Source organism: Coenobita brevimanus, chromosome 80 (genome assembly GCF_032717465.1).
Source record: "Coenobita brevimanus isolate Jiangsu-jjx chromosome 80, ASM3271746v2, whole genome shotgun sequence".
Taxonomy (NCBI): Eukaryota; Metazoa; Arthropoda; class Malacostraca; order Decapoda; family Coenobitidae; genus Coenobita; species Coenobita brevimanus.
In genome coordinates this window covers 23,354,075-23,371,175 of record NC_137033.1, presented here as the reverse complement: position 1 = coordinate 23,371,175, position 17,101 = coordinate 23,354,075, and the positions used below count along the sequence as shown (strand labels likewise).

The window sequence follows — 17,101 nt, the reverse complement described above, 5'->3', positions numbered from 1 at the left end:
ATGCTTATGTTCATGTAATGTTTACGGCAACATAACATAGATTTTCGATATTTTGAGTTTCTACTTATATATTCTTTATTATTATGGATGGTGTTGTAAGGGAGGTGAATGCAAGAGTTTTAGGTGGAGGTCTGAGTCTGGTGAATGTTGATGGTGGAGAGTGGAATCTGAAGTAGCTGCTGTTTGCAAATGATACTGCACTGGTGGCTGATTCAGAGGAGAGATTGAAACAGTTGGGAGAGGTGTTTGGAAGGGTGTGTGAAAGGAGGAAATTGAAAGTAAATGAGAATAAGAGTGAAGTGATGAAGTGTACGAGGTTGGTAGATGGTAGGGGGTTGAATATAGTTTTGAATGGCTAGTTGCTTGAGGAGGTAGAGTGTTTTAAATATCTAGGGTCACATGTTGCTGTGGATGGAAAAATAGATGCAGAAGTGAAGTTTAGAATAAATGAAGTAGGAAAGGTGCTGGGAGGAATGAAAAAAGTGTTTAGATGTCGTTCGCTTAGAATGGATGTAAAGAGAAGGCTGTATGAGGGTGTTGTGGTACCGACTGCATTATATGGGGCTGAAACATGGAATATGGGTGTAGCAGAGAAGAAAAGTTTGAATGTAATGGAGATGAGGTGTCTGAGGAGTATGTGTGGAGTGACGCGTATGGATCGAGTGCGAAATGATGAAGTGCGAAGGAGAACTGGAGTTGTTCGGGAGATGGCTGGTAGAGTTGAGCAGAGGGTGTTGCGATGGTTTGGGCATATGGAGAGAATGGATAATGAGCGATTGGTGAAAAAGATAACTAGATCTGATGTGTGAGGTGTAAGGCTGAGAGGAAGACCACGAATAGAATGGATGGACAGTGTGAAGAGAGCGCTGGATGCGAGAGGGATGTTTGTTGAGCAAGGAAGAGTGGCTGTGAGTGACAGAAATAAATGGAGAGAAATTGTGAATGAATAAATGATGACGCAGCCTTGAGGGGATATTCTCCCGCATTTGGTCTGATCAGCTAGTCAGGTCAGGTGCGGGTAAGGGGATGGGTCTGTTATGATGTGGTAGGGGTAAACCAGCTCTGCTGTCGGGCCCTGCTGCGGATGTCACTGATAGCACAGTGCAGATGACCCTTGTGCGGTGTGGTGCGGTGAGGATCTGTCCCTTCTCCCCTTTGGGGCTAAGATGCGAATGAATGTGTTTGAATGGATGAGTAAATGGGGAGTGTGTCGTCCTGTCTCGGCTACCTCCCTTTCCTTGGGGAAAGCAGCCTAGCTATATAGATAGATAGATAGATTATTATTAACTAAATTATTATTGTTAACTAACCTAACGTAACCTAACCTAACCTAACCAAACTTTTTGAAAAATATTATCGCCCCCAACATAAGTTCAAATTAGGAATCAGCTTCAAAAACTGTGCTAGTGTTGAAATTTACATAAAAATCAGAGGACGTGCACTAAACACAAAAGATCCATATCTATATATATATATATATATATATATATATATATATATATATATATATATATATATATATATATATATATATATATATATATTGCCAGACGCTTTAAACCCTTATACGGAGTGGCCACAAACAAATCGCCTCCACGTCACCCTGTCCCCGGCTATATCCCTTCCCCGCTCCCAATTCAAACCCCCTTCTCTCATATACCTCTCCACTCCATCCCTCCATCTCATCCTTGGCCATCCCCGCCCTCTCTCCCCCTCCACCTCACTCACATACACTCTCCTTGTCAGTCCCTCACTCTCCATCTTCTCCACATGGCCAAACCACCTCAGTGTGTTTCTCCTGATGCTTCCTATCACATCGAAATCCACACCACAACGCTCCTTCACATCCTCATTTGTCAGTACGCTCCTTCACATCCTCATTTGTCAGTCTGTCTCTCCATGTGACTCCACAGGCTCCTCTCAAATAACTCATTTGCACTGCTCACACTCTTGACTTGTGTCCCTCCAACAACGTCCAAGCTTCACTTACATACATCAGAGCTGGTATCACAATGCTGTCATGTAAAAACTTTTTCACTGCCATGCTCACTTCCTTGTTTCTTATCACTGCCTTCAAGGAACCAGCAACCTTTCTTCCTTGTTGTACCCTTTCAATCACTTCACCCTCCAAACTTCCACCCCTACTCATCACACTACCCAAGTACTTAAAAGTACTCACATTATCTATTTCCTCATCGTCCAACCTGACTGTACATTCACTGTGACTTCACCTCTCTCGAAGACCATAACTTTACTCTTCCCCACATTCACCTTTAAATTCCGTTTCTTACGCAGTCTCTCGAACTCATCCACCAAGCCTTGTAACTCTCCTTCGTCTTCACTTAACAACAGCGTATCATCTGCAAACAATAGTACAGGCAGTTTCTAAACACTGCCCTCTCTCATCAGGGCCACTCCAACATCCACTGCCCTACCTTGTATCTCTTTTATAACCCCATCCATATACAGATTGAACAACCATGGAGACATGGCACATCCCTGTTTCAACCCAACCTTCAAATAGAAAAACTCACTCAGTTCACCATCCACACGCACTGCAGCCTTAGCACCGTCATACATACCCTTAACAGCATTCAACATCTTCTCACCTACTCCATATACTCTTAATACTTTCCACAATCCTTGTCTATCCACCCTGTCATATGCTTTCTCCAAATCCATGAAGGCTGCATCCAACTTCTTTCCCTTCTCTAGAAACTTTCCTACTAAAGATCTGAGAATGAATATCTGATCTACACAACCTCTTCCCTTCCTAAAGCCTCCCTGTTTTTCTCCAACTAATTCCTTTGTTATTTCCCTAACTCTGTCAATAAGTACCCTACCGTATACTTTTCGTATTATACTAAGAAGGCAAATACCCCTATGATTACCACACACTTCTTTTTCCCCTTTCCCATTGTATAAAGGAATAATTATATCTGACTTCGAATCCTCGGCGACTTTACCTTCCTCCCAGGCCAATCTGCACATCTTCCACATCCATTCTACTACTATCTCTCCCCCATCCATTCTACTACTATCTCTGCCCCATCCTTCAGCATTTCACCACACACTCCATCAAGTCCTGGGGCTTTCCCCATTTTGAATTTCTTCATTGCTTCAACAACTTTTATCCTATTGATTTCTTCCTGTCTTCTCAACTCCCTCCTTCGCCCAGCCATTGCCCAGCCAATTATTCTCGCATTACTTTCTTTCTCTATGGTCAACAGTTCATTAGATTGTTCTCTCCATCTGTTCACTTTTTCTCCCTTCTCAACTAGTAATCTACCATTTTTATCTTTCACTCCCCTACTAACTGCATTGCCACCCTGTGGACTCTCTTCACCTCGTTTCAGAACATTTTCTTACATTCCCTCCACTTGACACTCAAATTCCTTCCAAGTTCCTCATCTACTCTCTTCTTACTCTCTCTTACTAACCTTTTCACCTCTCTCTTCTTTTCAGCTTATAACTCTGTCTTCTCAACTTCTTCCACGTCCCTATTTCTCATCCATTCATTGTATGCTTTTTTCTTTTGTGCCACAGCCTGCCTCACCTTTTCATGCCACCATGCTGTTCCTTGCACCCCCTTTCGTCTTCTCTTCACCCCACACACCAGCTCACATGCTGCACATATTTCCTCTGTGAATATCTTGCACACCTTCAACGTCCCGCATCTGCTCCAATTCATATTTACCCAATCGTTCCTCCACTTCTCTCTTATATTCTGCCTTTTTCTCATCCTCTTGTAACCTTTCCACTTTCCTTACATCTACTCCTTCCTCTCGTCCTTCCCTTCTTCTGTTTCTCCATTTTACTTGGACCTTGATTCAGACCACCACCAAGTGGTGGTCAGAAAGGCCACTCCCCCAACCTCTATATGCTCTTGCATCCGTTACACATTTCGCATCCTTTCATCCACACACACATAATCAATCATTGCCTTCCTTTCATTCAGTTCACCATCCACCCTTCTCATCACTCGCCATGTATACCTGTGGATCATTTTGTGCCTGAAGAGGGTATTGGGTATCACCAACCCCCTGCCGGCACAAATGTCCACTAAAGCACTCCATTCTCATCTATCTCAGAAGGCACACCCATTCACCAACTACTCCATCCACCTTCACATTCCCTACTTTATCACCAATCAAAAACACTCTCTCATTCCTTTCAAACTTTTCCATGCACACTTCCATATCTGCCCAGAACTCTTCTCTCACCCTGCTTGCACGATCTTGCGTTGGCGCATGCACGCACACGATCGCCCACATTTGTAGTCCAACTTTCAGTCTTACCCAGACAATCCTTGAACCAACTGATCCATACTCTCTTATATTCTCCTTCCATCTGTTACTCACAACAATACACACTCCTTCTTTTGCCCTCTCATTCTCACCTACTCCCGCACATATACCCCATCTATACTCCCATTCTCTCACACTCTCACCTCACCATTTAGTTTCAGTTAATCCACATACATCCACTTTTGCACCCTCAAGCACCTGGACAATCTCTCTCTCTTTCACCTCATCATTTGCACCTCATACATTCCAGGTCGCCATCCGTATCATGTCTTTTGTACGGTCCTTTGTCGTCATCTTTTGGTCAGTCCTGGTCCGAGGCTCCTTGTTCGTATTTTTAGTTAGTTGTTTTCCGGGGAGGGGCACTAACCCTCCGTTAACCCATTTGTGTCACGTAAGGAACACGTGTTGGTTATAAGGTTACCACCCAGCGTTGTAAATGATTTCCTGGTTTGCAGGAAATCATTTGGCTTGCCACTCGATGTAGAGCTACCCTAAACACAGGGTACCACTACACTAAGAGGGTGTATTATGGGCGCCCTCACCTGAGGCCCGTATTTCCGTCGGCTAGGGAAGCTCCCTAACATCTTTTCCTAAGTGCTTTATTTTGCATACTGCATAAATGCTGTACAAAGGAATAATAACCAACCATTTTAAATAATAAATTGCAAAGGAAAAGATGCTACGGAGCTTCCTTACCCGACGAGAATACGGGCCCAGGTGTCTCCGTTTGTTCTGAATCACTGCATCAAGACCGTAACATGTGTTATCTTTTCTCGCCAGAAGCCGGAATCATAGTGATACCGGAATCAACAAACCTGGTAGATCTCATCTGGACCGATAGACCGCCTTATCCAAATGATCCCGCCTTTGTATTGGACTTATCATTTGCCGGTAAGTTGGACATGAGCACCTTGTTAATCAATCATCAACTTAGAAATGACGTTAATAAGAATATAATGATAATAATAATAATAATAATAATAATAATAACAATAATAATAATAATAATAATAATAATAATAATAATAATGAGTAACAGTAACAGTAGTTGTAGCAATAGCAATAACAACAACAACAACAACAATAATAATAATAATAATAATAATAATAATAATAATAATAAGTAGAGCACCGTCAAATTGTTCAAGGACAATTCTTGATGACAGGCTTCCCATAGGCTTGTTGGATAAGTTTGGGAGAGTATGTAAGAAACGGAATCTGAAGGTGAATGTTGGGATGAGTAAAGTTATGGTCGTCGAGAGAAATGAAGTCATTGAAAGTACAGAGAGGTTAGATGAGGGGGAAATGGAAAACGTGAGTGCGTTTAAGTACTATTGTAGTGTGATGAGAAAGGATGGAAGTTTAGAGGAGGAAGTGCTTGAAAGGGTACAACAAGGAAGAAAGGTTGCTGGTTCCTTGAAAGGAGTGACAAGAAACAGGGAAGTGAACATGGAAGTGAAAAAGTTACTGCATGACAGTATTGTGATACTAACTCTAACGTATGGAAGTGAAGCCTGGACGTTGTGGGAGGGACAGAAGTCAAGAGTGCGAGCAGTGCAAATGAGTTATTTAAGAGGAGCCTGTGAAATCACATGGAGAGACAGACTGACAAATGAGGAAGTGAAGGATCGTTGTGGTGTGGATGTGGATGTGATAGGAAGCGTTAGGAGAAACACACTGAGGTGGTTTGGCCATATGGAGAGGATGGAGAATGAGAGACTAACGAGGAGAGTGTGTGAGTGAGGTGGAGGGGGGGAGAAGGAGGGAGAGGCCAAGGATGAGATGAAGGGATGGAGTGGAGAGGAATATGAGAGAGGGGGTGTGTGAGCTGGAAGCAGGGCAGGGAAATGGCGGGGGACGGCGACATGGAGGCGATTTGCTTGTGGTCACCCCTTACTGGATTAAGGCATGTGGCAATTGATATACAGACTTCCCATAGGCACTGCCCACTAGAAACCTAGCTATAAAGGGACCTTGAGGTCAAGGTCACTGATCTTGTGCATATCACCTTAAGTCATCACAGTCTATAAGTCCACTAAATTTTTTAGCTTTAGGTTTTTTCTTTCATGTAAAATCAGGTCACTTGTCTGTCCTCAGGAGTAGTTCAAAATTTTGGACCATAAGCAATCTCAGAGAATTATGATCCGATCTGGATTATAATAATCACTACATTCTGGCCATGTCCCAGGTATATGCCATAAAAATTTCAGCCCACTAACTTTAGTGGTTCTTGAGCTTCACTTTTTTTTTTCTTTTTTTTTACCGGATGCTATCCGAGTTCCGGTAGGGATAAGGAGGATAATTGTCAGATGAAGCGTCCAACCAGTACTACAATATCGCAGAGAATGAGGGCTGTAACTTAAACGGTATGCGAATGGCAGCGATCTAGACCTTCTCTAGTATAAAAAAAAAAATAATTACAAAAACAAGAACACTTCCAACTACGACGTTGGAAGTTCTGTTGATAATAATAATAATAATAATAATAATAATAATAATAATAACTAAAACTGTTAAATTGTCCAATGACAATTTTGATAAAAAAAAAAAAACTTCCCACAGCCATTTCCTACTAAAAACCGAGCTATAAACGGACCTTGAGGTTAAGGTCGCTGATACTGTGCATGTCACCTTAGGTTATCACAGTCTAAAGTCAAAGAAGTTTGGTAGCTGTAGCTTTAATCCATCATGGAAAATTGGCTGACATCCGGAACATCCGGAAAAGTCCCATTTTTTTACCCCAGGCGATGTCAAGGTAAATGATCTTGTGCATGTCACCTTAGGTCATTACAGTCTATAAGACCACCAAGTTTGGTGGCTGTAGCTTTAATCCTACATGAAAAATTAGGTGACATCCGGAATAAGGGAAAATTGCAATATTTGATGCTGAGCGACGTCGAAGGATATTCGTCTGATTAAAATCGTATTCCTTTCAGATTTGCCCTGTGGCAAGGGCCATATGCTACAAAAATTTCAGTCTTCCAACTTAAGTGATTTCTAAGATAGTGTCAACAATATGGGTTTCTATGTTCCTGATAATATCTGGAGATCCGTTTAACCATTTTCCTTCCAATTTTGCCCGGTGAAGTGGCCAGCTGGGGGATGCAGCTGATAAAGTTTGAAGGCTCTAGGCTAAATATTCGCTCGAGTAATGGCCATTTACTTTCTAAGAAGCAAGAATAATAATAGCCTGAATTCTGACATCGCTGAAGCAATATTCAAAGAACTTCACATTCCACATGAAAATACTTTTATCTCTGTAGACCTGTTATTAGGAGACTTTTGGCTCAATATTTTTTACGGATTATGATCTGCGTCCTTGAGATCAAGGCCAAGGTCATTCATACTTTGCAGATCATGGTCACTCATGACCCAGTACATTTCCGCCGAGTTGGTCAAAATCAACTAAATACTTTCTGATTTAGTTTTTTCAGGCATGAGGCAGCCATTTTGAATTTCCTCAGTTTCTCAGAAAGTATCTGTTGGATCACAATATTAATACTCAGGTGCACTAGTATATGTTGACAAGTAAATACTGGATATTTGCAATGCAATCGATTCAGTAGCTTTGCTTCACAGGAGAGCAAAAATTAAAAAATAACATAGAGGGCGCTAGTGCTAGGGAAAAAAAGTGCCAAGAGAAGCCTGCAACCAAGATACATCATTCCTGAAAATCTTGAGTCTCCATCTCGAACGGTCTTAGAATGCCAGCCTTCTACGTCTCCCCTCCCCTGCCAAAAAAGAAATAATACCTACAGTAGCAATAACAACTCAGCAGAATGTGGAGTTCTTAATAATACGAAGAACACTGACAAAAAAACAATAAAACTTCGCACAAGGATTTGGGAAGTTTTAATAATTACAAGCCAGTAGGCGATGAAGGCCAGCTTTAAATGGAGCAAGCTTTGTCAGCGACCGGAACTGAGTTTCAACACTAAGTCATTTCTATATGGAGGTGATCCAGTACAACATTCCACCCAGGAATCATGGCCCTGGCTCACTACTCTTCGGAGCCTTAGCATTTTGCATGAGCAAAGTTGTAATTTTTGCACTTTTTATATTTTCTGCACTGATGACCTTTGACCCCTGACCTGGCGGATATAGGTCATGCATCTACGAAGCACACTTGTAGTACTCATTAACGTCTATAAGCATGCAAAGTTTCATTCGTTTCCATCTAACCACTGTGGAGCTAAGGACCTTGAAATTCAAGGAATAGACCACCAGAGGTACAACTTCTAGGTGGCACTGGAATTGAGTTTTGACACTAAACGCCATTTTTGTAGGGAAGTACACCAGTACAACATTTCATCCAAGAATCATGGCCCTGGCTTAATAATTTTCGGAGTCTTAGCATTTCGCGCGAGCATAGTCATGATTTTAGCTACTATTACTGTTATCACATTTGATAACCTTTGATCTTTGACCTGACCAATGTAGCCCATAGATGTACAATAGAAAGAAGTAGTACTGCTCAGTGTTTATCAGCATGCAAATTTTCGATCTATTCCATCTACGCGCTGGGGAACTAGGGGGACATTTTTGAAAACTGGTACTGGTTGCAACAGATGCTGAGGCCAATCTTTCAGGGCTGCCACTCAATAACTAGAGAAGAAAGGGGAAAAATGGATGGCACACTTCCAATAAGGAATGACCTAAGGATTACGCCTAAAAAGTGAGAGGTTTCTACGCCCATTAATAATGCTTTTACAACTCAAAATGCGAAGAGTATGAAGAAAGAGGGGTTTCGGCGATTGCTAGGCAACGAATAGTTGCCTAGCAACCAAAATCTTGCAGACACAATGTCAGATGCTCGTCATTGTAGCAACGTAAAATCTGAAGGGTAGAAGTCCGTGCCACAATTAAACAAGACAAGAAAGAATACAAGAAAAAAAAAAAAACACTACTAACAATAAGGGCAGTATGGAGTTGGCCAATAACAATAAGGGTAGCATGAAGCTGGTCAGTAATAACAACAATAATAATAATAATAATAATAATAATAATAATAATAATAATAATAATAATCTATCTATTGCTAGACGTCTTAATCCCGTAAGAGGTGACCACTAACAAATCGCCTCCATATCGCCCTGTTCCCCGCCATTTCATTGCCCTGCTCCCAGCTCACATACCCCCTCCCTCACATACCTCTCCACTCCATCCCTCCATCTCATCCTGGGCCTCCCCCTCCCTCTCCCCCCCCCTCCACCTCACTCACATACACTCTCCTCGTCAGTTTCTCGCTCTCCAACCTCCCCACATGGCCAAACCACCTCAAAGAGTTTCTCCTAATGCATTTTATTATATCCACACCCATACCACAATGCTTCCTCACTTCCTCATTTGTCAGTCTGCCTCTCCATGTGACTCCACATGCTCCTCTCAAATAACTAATTTCCACTGCCCTCACTCTTGACTTGTGTCCTTCCAGCAAGGTCCAAGCTTCACTGCCATGCGTTAGAGTTGGTAGCAGAATACTGTCATGCAGCAACATTTTCACTTACATGCTCACATCCCTGTTTCCTATCACTGCTTTCAATGGACTAGCAACTCTTCTTCCGTGTTGTACCCTTTCAAGCACTTCATCCTCTAAACTTCCATCCTTACTCATCACACTACCCAAGTACTTAAATGTACTCACATTTTCCATTTCCTCCTTATCCAACCTCACTGTATAGTACATTAACCGATTTAATTTCTCTCAAAGACCATAACTTTACTCTTTCCTACATTCACCTTTACATTCCGTTTCTTACACACACTCACATACTCATTAACCAAGCCTTGCAGCTTCCCTTCATCTTCACTTAACAACACAGTATCAATCTGCAAACAACAGTACGGGGAGTTTCCACACACTGCCCTCTCTCATTAGGGCTGCTCCAACATCCACTGCCCTACCTTGCATCTCTTTTATAACCTCATCCATATATATATAGATTGAACAACCATGGAGACATGACACACCCCTGTTTCAATCCATTAATAATAATAATAATAATAATAATAATAATAATAATGAATAGTTAGGCCTACCTATTTACTTATTGTGTAGCCACGTTAAGCAAGCTTCGCCATAACTATTTATGGTATGTAACGTGTGAAACTTTGGCATCATAAACAAGTCTGTTACCTTTAAAAGTAGTTCAAGGTCATTTATATTTGGAACATATACATAGATTAACCTAAGGTAGCTACTTGTATAATATCAACATGATCTGAATAAAAGGTGTGGAAGAATGCATGGGTACATTTTATATTTGTCTCAGTAACTGGCTAACTGCATGCATGACTGTAAACTCATTCCATCCAGATAATAATAGAGACCACAGCTATATTTCTATAAAGTTACAGCTTTACAGCTTCTGTGGTTTTCTCTAAAACGTGCGACAAGGAACACACTGAGCTGATTTGAATTCGGTTCTTTCCACTAGGCTAAGCAGCAAAATATTCAACTAAAATTCTCAGCAAACACTTATACCTTTAAGTTTTCAACCAAATAGCTGTATTTAACTTATTTTCTTAGATATTTCAACATCAGCTATGCAATTTTTTCACCAAAATTGAATATATAATCTTCAAAAATAGGTCAAGAATATTAGTATTTGGTGTAAGCACTTGGGTTACATTGGGGTACCTCCCTGAATAATAGCATCAAGATATAAGAAAACAAAAAGTGCAAAGAAAAAGATAGTAACACAAAAACAATAAGCAAATACTAATACTAATAATACTAATACAACCACTAATACTAATACTAATAATTTTAACAACAGCAACAACAATAATAATCATCATCATTGTTGTTATTATTATTATTATTATTATTATTATTATTATTATTATAACAATGATGATGATTATTATTACTGCGGTCGGTGAGGGCGCTCACCATCCACTCACTCGATGTAGTGCTGCTCTTGGGTGTCTGCCCTTCCCTCTTCTCCATCCTTCTTCCCTTCCATCCCCGTCTGTCTTCTTTCCTTCATTCTTTTCTCGTCCTGCTACCTACGGGTGACTTTACATTCCCTCTTCTGCCTTTCCTTCCTTCATTCTTTCCTCTTCCTTCTGCCTGTAGGTGACTCAGCACTGAGTGACAAGCCAAATGGTTTCCTGTACACCAGGAAACCATTTACTATGCTGGGTGGTAACCATATAACCAAATTTTGGCGCCTGGTGGTTTAGTGAGTAATTATTGCACTCCAATCGGATTGAGCCGGTGAAGGTTTATATCCAAGGGGTGGTTGGGTTTATTGTTCTCGTAATGCCACTCAGGGATGAGTGAGGCTGGTCACTCTCATCTTAAATATCAGGACCAACTGCCTAGCCCCGAGCTCCTTCGCTCCTCATGGGGCAACGTAGGACTGGATGATGGATGGATGGATGGATTATTATTATTATTATTATTATTATTATTATTATTACTACTACTACTACTACTACTACTGCTGCTGCTGCTGCTGCTGCTGGTGCTGCTACTACTACTACTGGTACTACTACTGGTACTACTACTTTTTTCTTTTTGACTGATCACCTCCATTACTACTACTGCTACTACTATTACTACTACTACCACTACTACTACTGCTTTTTTTTTATGCGAGGAAGAAGGAACCAAAGGCCATGAGCCCGCAGTAACAGTTCCTTCCAAGAGAAAAACAAAATACAATAGAGAGTCAAATTCAAGATCCGATCATTTTGAGATGCCTGGACACACTGCGTTTGAAAGACTGGAGATCATAGGCAGCAGGAAATACAGACAGAGGGAGACAGTTCCAGAGCTGACCTGTTGCATAAATGAAAGACTGGGAATAACGGTTAACTCTTGCATTAGAGAGTTGGACAGAAAAGGGACGAGAGTTTGCTGCCAGACGTGTGCTACGCGCCCGTCGTAGAGGTGGAGGAATGCAAGCAGACAGTTCAGAGGAGCAGTGACCATTAAAGTAGCGATAGAAAAGAGATAAAGATGCAACAGTGCGGCGAAGAGACAGAAGTTGAAGGGAGTCAGTGAGAGGAGGAGAGTTAATGAGATGAAAAGCCTTTGACTCCACCCTATTGAGAAGAGCTGTATGTGGGGAGCCTCCCCACACATGAGAGTTGTACTCCACAAAGGGGCGGATAAAACCCCTGTATAGCGTCAACAATTGTGCAGGGGTAAAGAAAGAGCGGAGTCAGCTTATCACACCCAATCTCTTGGAAGCAGATTTTACAAGAGATGCAATATGATCTTTCCAAGATAAGTCCCGAGTAAATGAAACCCCAAGCTTGTTCAAGGATGATGCAGGATTAAGCTGAATATTATTAAACATTAGTGGATATACCTGTGGAAGATTTTGTCGGGTTAATAGGTGTAAGAACTGAGTCTTAGATGCATTAAAAACAACCATATTATTTTTACCCCAGTCAGAGATACGAGCCAAGTCAGACATTAGGTGTGCCATAGCCTCATTCCTTGTTTGTTGAAGTAACTGTTGAGATGGGCGTTGCGGGAACCGAATGGAAAGGTGAAGGGTGGAGTCATCACCATACGAGTGGATAGGGTTAGATGTACAGCTTAGAAGGTCATTGATGAATAAAAGGAAGAGAGTTGGTGATAGGACAGAGCCCTGAGGAACACCACTGTTGATAGGTCTGGGAGAAGAACGATGGCCGTCTACAACAGCGGCTATAGAACGACCAGAAAGGAAGCTAGAGATGAAGGCACAGATAGAAGGATAGAAACCGTAGGAGGGCAGTTTGGAAATTAAAGATTTATGCCAGACTCGATCGAAAGCCTTTGAGATGTAAAGTGCAATGGCAAAGCTTTTGCCAAAGTCCCGAAAGGAGGATTACCAGGAGTCTGAAAGGTAGGTGAGAAGATCGCCAGTGGAGCGTCCCTGACGGAACCCGTACTGACGATCGGAAAGAAGGTTGTGATGGGAAAGATGCCTTAAAATTTTTCTATTGAGAATTAACTCGAAAACTTTTGAAATACAGGACGTTAAAGCAATTGGACGATAGTTGGAGGGTTGGGAGTGGTCACCCTTCTTTGGGACTGGCTGAATGAGGGCAAACTTCCAGCAAAAAAGAAAGGTACAAGTTGACAGACAAAGGCGAAAGAGTTTGCCTAGGCAGGGTGTAAGCACAGAAGCACAGTTCTTGAGAACAACAGGAGGGACCCCATCAGGCTCATATGCCTTGTTAGTACTGAGGCCAGTGATGGCAGAAAATACATCAACTGAAGAAATTTTAATGTCAGCCTTGAGGAAGTCAGAGGGGGGAAGTGATGGAGGAACAGCACCGGAATCATCTAAGGTGGAATTGGAGGAGAAAGTCTGTGCGAAGAGATCTGCTTTATCAGTAGAAGAAATAGCTACAGAACCATCAGAGTAGAAAAGAGGAGGGAAGGATGATGAGGTAAAGTTGTTAGAAAGATTTTTGGCAAGGTACCAGAAGGAGTGGGAAGAATTCGAGCTGGAGAGTTGAGAGCATTTAGTATGGATGAAATTATTTTTAGTAGAGCGAAGAACAGACTTAGCACGATTCCGGGCAGAAACGTAAAGATGATGTGATTCAGGGGTGGGTTGGCTCCGGTACCTTTTGTAGGCCCTCTCCTTGTTGCGGACAGCATTAGAACAAGTGTGATTAAACCAAGGCGTTCTTGCGTTAGTCAAAGGATATGAGAAAGGAATGTATGCTTCCATGCCCGAGAGAATAACCTCCGTAATGCGCAAGGCACACTCAGATGGCTCCTGGCCATGGAAGCAATAATCATTCCAGGGAAAATCAAGGAAGTACCGCCTGAGGGCCTCCCAGTCCGCGGCTCCAACATGCCACAGATGACGTTTCCCTGGAGGGTCCACAGGCCGTACCGGAGTGATAGGACAGGTTAAGGTAATAAGGTTGTGATCGGAGGAGCCCAACGGAGAGAAAAGATTAACAGAGTAAGCAGAAGGATTAGTTGTGAGGAAGAGGTCAAGTATGTTGGAACTCTGTCCAAGGCGGTCAGGGATATGGGTAGGGTGCTGTACAAGCTGCTCTAGGTCATTAAGGATAGAAAAGCTGTAGGCTTGTTCACCAGGTGGATCCGTGAAAGGAGAGGAGAGCCAAAGGTAGTTGTGAACATTGAAATCTCCTAGAATGGAGATTTCAGAGAAAGGAGAAATGGATAGAATGTGTTCCATCGTAGAAGTAAGACTGTCGAAGAATTTTTGATAGTCAGTAGAATTAGGGGATAAGTAAACAGCACAGATATATTTAGTCAGAGAATGACAGGAAAGCCGAAGCCAGAGTGTAGAGAATTCAGAAGAATCGAGTTCAGGAACACGAGAACAAGATAAATCGTTGCATATATATATACACAACAGCCACCTTTGGCTTTGAAATGAGTATAGAGAAAGTAGGAGGATACAGAAAAGGGTTTGCTGTCAGTTGCCTCAGACAGCTGAGTCTCTGTTAGAAAAAGAAGGTGAGGTTTAGAGGAAGAGAGGTGGTGTTCAACAGAGCGAAAGTTAGAGGAAAGGCCGCGAATGTTGCAGAAATGAAGAAGAAGAGAGTCAGACACTGGTTCCAGGCACCTCGAGTCATCACCGAGAGAGGGGCGGATGGTGGGGGCATTTATGGTCCCCCCCCCCCTGGGGACTCCGAGGCTTGGTGAAGAGACGCCATTTTAGTTAAATTTTGAATAGGAAGTGTAGTGTGTACTGTGCATGTAGTTTGGTGTAGATTGTTAGAGAAATTTGTACAGGAGAGCATGCTGGCCTACTCTCTGTGTAACTGAGACACTGAAAAAGTTCAGCAAAGGGGGATGGTCAGGAACTAGTCCTGAGGGCTGATGAAACGGGAGCTCCAGCATTCTCTGTCATCAGCTTTCCATCCACCTCGGGAGTACTGCCCTGCTCGACTGGTGCTACCGTCTACTCCACTACTACTAACACTACTTTTTTTTTTTTTTATCACCTCCATTACTACTACTACTACTACTACTGCTATTATTACTACTACTACTACTACTGTTTCTGCAACTGCTACTGCTACTGCTGCTACTAGTATTACTACTTTGTTTTTGATTGATCACCTCCATCCACTGGGAAATTATATTGTGAAGATCAAAACCAATCTTCCTAATACAGTTCGCCATTTGGAGTTGTAATGTTAAGGTTAACACTAACCCTCATGTTACAGTCCGTTGGCCCCAAGCACGCCAACAACTGTGGTTACCATTCATTTACTACTACTTTTATTTCCACTAACATTACAATGTTCATGATGACATTAATCTATTGAAGTCGATGGTCTATGCGGCTCTCGACCACAGTAGCTTCGTAATCCATATCCGCCAGAGAGACAGGCCTGAGGACTGATGTTCTTGTGCCCCTGAGACTTAGGAGTGCAGACCTCACGAGGGAGAATGACAGTCATCTCATCCAGACCATAACAAAACTCTGTGGTTGACGCTTCTTTTCATAAAGAACCTCTGCCAGTCTCAGGTAGAATCTCACCGCCGCTGGACCCATCTCACCTGATGCTATGAACACAAGGGGAGTGAATTGACTGTGGTCTACATGTTGTTTCCTTTATTGATAGTTTCTGTTTTTTTTTTTTTGTTCAGTTCATTTCTTTTGTGTGCAGCTTCAAGAGACAGTTCACGATGACATGCTGCCATAGGATCAAATATCCTAATGTCGAAGAACGCCCTCTGCCCACGTGTCCAGAAACCTTGAGCACTAACATCCACTCTTGCATCGTTATTTTGATGTGTTTGCTGTTCTGTGGGTGAAGTGCTCACCGTCTAGGGATAGCAGAGCTAACTCAATCGTGAAGTCATGGCAAATTTCCTGCAGCTTTTTGGCAATGAGGTCGCGTACTTCATCGTGTCAGATGCAAACAAAACCTCCCTTTCTTGCAAACCACTGAATGGTTTGCATCAAAAGCAGTGCCACAGGAACAGTGTTGAGGTAGGTTTTCTATTGGCCACCCATGCTGAAGTGGAAGCCTTTTGCCTTGAGAGGCAGGGTCGTCAACCAGTTCGATGCCCCAACCTCCTGCGCAATTTCAACTCTTCTGCTTCAGTCTGGTGTTAGTTGCTCGGTTATGTACTGCAACTGGTCTTTTTGTCTTGCTTCTCTATCTATCTATTGCCAGACGCCTCAATCCCGTTCGGGGTGGCCACAAACCAATCGCCTCCACGTCGCCCTGTACCCCGCCATTTCACTGCCCCGCTCCCAACTCACACCCTCCTCTCTCATATACATCTCCACCCCATCCCTCTATCTCATCCTCGGCCTCCTCCTCCCTCTTCCCCCCTCCACCTCCCTCACATACACTCTCTTCGTCAGTCTCTCACCCTCCATCCTCTCCGCATGGCCAAACCACCTCAGTGTATTCCTCCTAACGCTTCCTATCACATCCACATCCACACCACAACGCTGCTTTATATCCTCATTTGTCAGCCTGTCTCTCCATGTGACTCCACAGGCTCCTCTTAAATAACTCATTTCCACTGCTCTCACTCTTGACTTGTGTCCTTCCAGCAACGTCCAAACTTCACTTCCATACTTTAGAGTTGGTATCACAATACTGTCATGTAGTAACTTTTTCACTTCCATGCTCACTTCCCTGCTTCTTATCACTGCTTTCAAGGAACCAGCAACCTTTCTTCCCTGCTGTAGCCTTTCTAGCACTTCACCCTCCCAACCTCCATCCTTACTCATCACACTACCCAAATACTTAAACGTACTCACATTTTCCAATTCCTCACCATCCAACCTCCTGTACATTCACTGACTTCACCTCTCTCAAAGACCATCACT

General features: G+C 42.6%; 1 protein-coding gene across 1 annotated transcript in view; it reads left to right on the top strand.

Annotated features, from left to right (window-relative positions):
• Positions 1-17,101, top strand: part of LOC145409302 (xaa-Pro aminopeptidase 1-like) — a 617,499-nt gene that overhangs the window by 113,592 nt on the left and 486,806 nt on the right. Inside the window, exon 6 of the mRNA XM_080279779.1 lies at positions 5,088-5,198. Coding sequence (XP_080135905.1) covers positions 5,088-5,198 — 111 coding nt within the window. The remainder of the gene's footprint in view (positions 1-5,087; positions 5,199-17,101) is intronic.